Consider the following 3950-nt stretch of genomic DNA (forward strand, 5'->3'; position numbering starts at 1 on the left):
CTGTAGTAATATTTAAATCCGTTTCATGGATACTCCGCTTTAAACAAGATTTATTCAAAAAATAATATTCCCTCTGTCACGGTCATTTGTTGTTCCACTTTAGGGTGTCTCAGTTAATTGTTGTCATTTCTATTTTAAGAATGAACTTGATCAGCAATTTGATCATCCACACTTAATTTGGTTCATTTGTCATTTAGTAGACCGGGACGGAGGGAGTATAATATAATAAAAAAAAAAAAGTTAGGAGTGGGCTAAGTCTAACAACTCAATCATACATACATAAATTGACAACTCCCTTGAAGTAGCATATTGGAGAGACTCATTTCGGTGTGTTATACTCCAAAACACCCAAAAATATCCCCAACACTCTCCCAAAAACATATTGCCAATCATGTTGGGAAAGCGATCCCGTCTTTCGACAATCGGAAAGCTTGCGGGAGCACTCCGGTCAAGCGGGATCGTGGAGTCCGTCACGAGCCCTAGAAGTCCATTGGATTGTGGAATGCAATCTCCAAGAGGGCAAAAAAACTATGATCAACAAGGTGGTGTAGGATTGGGAATAATTGTGTCCCTTCACAATAATAGTAATAATACAAGTAAAAGTAGGGGCGAAATTATTGCAAAATATGCTTTATGTATTAAAAAAAGCAACGAATGTGAAGCAAAAGATAATGCAAAAGAAGAAGAGTTTACATATGTAACAAGTCATGGTACTGAAAAATCAATAACGACTAGAGTTTATTGTCCTGCAATCAATCAAAGTATCGGAGTTTTCGATATTTCTTCATCACCAGCAAGATTATTCGACGATTCTTATCGGTCATCGGATTATGATTTTCTAAGCTCATGTCAATTGTGTCGGAAAACTCTCCATGGCAAAGACATCTACATGTACAAGTAATAAAACTTTCCCTCCCTTTACGTTTATGTCTTTCGTATTTATTAAATTTGGTTTATTTTTTACCAATTTTCATATTCAAAAGTTTATACTTTGTAGAATAACATCCTTAAAAGCATTTAAAGGAGCAATTTTAAGATCACATAGGACTACCGACTACGGAGTATGTTTTAAGCTACTTCTATAGGAAATTATCATAAGATCGACATATACGATGAGATAGTCATTTTTTAATTCCAATTTTTTGGTATATGGGTAAATTCATTGGTAATTTTTATCCCATACTTCAATTACGGAGCACTCCGTTACTAAATATCCATATATCATAGGAGACTAAGATGTTTAAACTGCTCGTACCAATTATTTAGTTGCCTTTGATTAAAATACTTGTCATGAAATCATCTCAACAAAAAGTTTAAGCTGATGGTTAGAGGTCCAAGATCGGTTTTTATATTCAAACTATACCCTCAAATGATTTGGAACAGCGAGAGTAGTTTTAACCAAATATAATGCTTAAATAAACTTGTTATATAACGTAGAAACGATCCTTCCTCATATGTTAAGCAGCTCATTTAATACGGAGTATTACACAAAATCAACGGTAAAATTTATACAGTAGTTTATATGAATGCAGGGGAGAGAAGGCATTTTGTAGTGAAGAGTGCAGGCAAAGGCAGATAGGAATCGACGAAAGGAAAGAGAAATGCAGATCAAAAGGGTCGAGATCTAGCAACGTTTCAAGCTCCCCGTATTCGTACACTAATACAGGAGGGAAGCTCTTCTCAGCTGGAATTGTGGCTGTTTAATTAGGATATACAAGTATTTCTAATTAAGATAAAATCATGGTTAAAATATAATCATGATTTAAGATGCTAAAAATATTTACTCTGAAAATCCACCAACAAGTTTGACTATATAAATACGTACAATAAAATTTTGAAGCTCATCTGCCCAAGAGAACAAAAAACATGTTCTTGGGATTAAGAGGTTAAGAAATGAAGTTGTAATCAAACTATTATAAATTTTGATATGAATTATATAACTATGTAAGTTCTTCAATGGTTTATATGTCTCAATTATGAAATGTCAGGATCTAATGCTAGATTTCGTCGCACCCAATTACTAAAATCGTTTTGTTTAGATACTCATTACTAAAGTCCGAAATACATCAATATTAACATCGACCTTTTGCCTTGGTGCTCCAAAAAAAATTAAAAAAACCACTTGACAATTGTCAAATTGGAAAAAAAAATTAGTATGGAGATGGTCAAAGAGTTAACTTTCACCCAAGGATCTACACTGTACCAACAATGTGAAATTACAAAGGATTTGGAATTGGAATCAGCTCAAATCTAAGGCAATTCCATGAATGAGTAAAAAACAACTACTACAAATCTCTCTCTAAACCCTAGCCATTTCATTTCCTATCTCGTCTACCTCTCTCTACCGAACGACATCTCAGTCCTCCCTCATCCCGACAAGCGACACCACCACCATGCTTCAAATCCTAGTTTTTTCTGATTTCTTGCCAATTTCTCGGTAATTATTTGATTTCTTCTTCATTTGTTCCTTATTGTATCATTATCTCAGTTGTCTAACATTTATAGCAGTTTTAAATCTATGACTGGTAATTTTTTGCTCATCAAATTGATAAGAACGTTTAGGTCGTCTTTTAGTTTTCGATTTCAGTCGTTTTTGTGAAAAAGCACAAATTTTTGTGAGTATTTTAACTTAAATCACGCAATTATTGTCACTGTAAAGTATAGTAATGTACACTTTGCTTGTATTGTTTCCTAGTCGAGGTGAATAAAAGTATGGTAATGATGTAGTAGCATTTTGCGTATATCTTATTGGCAATGATATAGATGTAGCAGCATTTGGATAATGAAAATATGTTGTGGATTCTTTTAATATTTTGTTGAGTTTGGATATTGAGTTGTTTTATACGATTTTGCGTTAGAATCTCTCATATGCTGTGGATTCTTTTAAAAATACTATTTTTAAGCATTGTATTTGAATTTCTCATATTAGTTGTTAAATTTGAATTTTTATGCTTTGAAATCCAAATGTCTTCCAAACATCTTTGCAGAATTGAAATTTGTAATTGAACTCTAAGGGTACCCAAACAGTTTTATGGAATTGGAAATGGAATCAAATTTCAATAATTCAATATCTAGAATTAAATTCATGCAAGTGGTATGATTTCAAATTCCTAAACACTACCTAATCCTTACCCTTTAGAAAGAGCAAACTTGCTCCAAGTGTAGCAATGAATAGTTGCTTCCAAATCTCCACCCTTGATCTCGTACACTCAATCTCACCCTCCATTCTAACTTTACCCTATTTCTTTCCCTACCTTTCATCCTTTCATTTCATTCTGCTTTCCATCTTGCTGCTCAAAATCCCTCCTCATTCCGCCGCGCATCCCAATCGGAGCTTCATCTTCTTCAATTCTCATCCCCTGTTGTTTATCATCTCATATCTCTCACTCAAAATGGTGAATTCTCAAATACCATTTTTATCAATCTTTACATCGGTTCAATTTTATGGGTTTTTAGGGTTCCTCGTATATTAATCATAATATTCATGATTTTTACTCCTTTTTTGTGTATATCTATTTGATTATCAGGTATTGCAAAATGACATTGATCTTCAGTTCTTCATTTTTCCTCTTTCTTTATACGGAGTATAATAGTAAGTATATATCTTACTCTTTATGTAATTTATTTTTTATTCTTATTTGGGTTGTTACTGTTTTAATTTAATGTTTTGTTTATATTTTACATCAGTTCAATGCTATCGCGCGGTCCCTGATTTGAGATGATAATCTCCAATTTTAGTTGTATAACTCATCGAGCTCTCAAGCTTCCTCAAGAAAGCTTGCAAATATAATGGGAATCTGTCAAAGGTATTATCTCCTCCTCCTTTTTTGTTGGACCTTTAGTCCTTATTAATTGTTTTGATAATGACAGTAATGATTTGTATGTGGACTTAATATATAAACATATGCGTGTAATTGTGCGCTTAAGTTTTAATTTAGAAATGAACAATT

At 33.0% G+C, this 3950-nt stretch overlaps 1 protein-coding gene across 1 annotated transcript; it reads left to right on the forward strand.

The window, feature by feature from the left end:
* The first annotated feature begins 254 nt into the window (after positions 1–254).
* Positions 255–1957, forward strand: LOC141605801 (FCS-Like Zinc finger 13-like). The gene is made up of 2 exons (XM_074424699.1): positions 255–897; positions 1533–1957. Exons 1-2 carry the CDS (start codon positions 392–394, stop codon positions 1702–1704), a joined length of 678 nt encoding a protein of 225 aa, XP_074280800.1. The 5' UTR covers positions 255–391; the 3' UTR covers positions 1705–1957.
* Positions 1958–3950: the final 1993 nt, after the last annotated feature.

The sequence above is a fragment of the Silene latifolia genome, chromosome 10 (assembly GCF_048544455.1).
Source record: "Silene latifolia isolate original U9 population chromosome 10, ASM4854445v1, whole genome shotgun sequence".
NCBI classification, from domain to species: Eukaryota; Viridiplantae; Streptophyta; class Magnoliopsida; order Caryophyllales; family Caryophyllaceae; genus Silene; species Silene latifolia.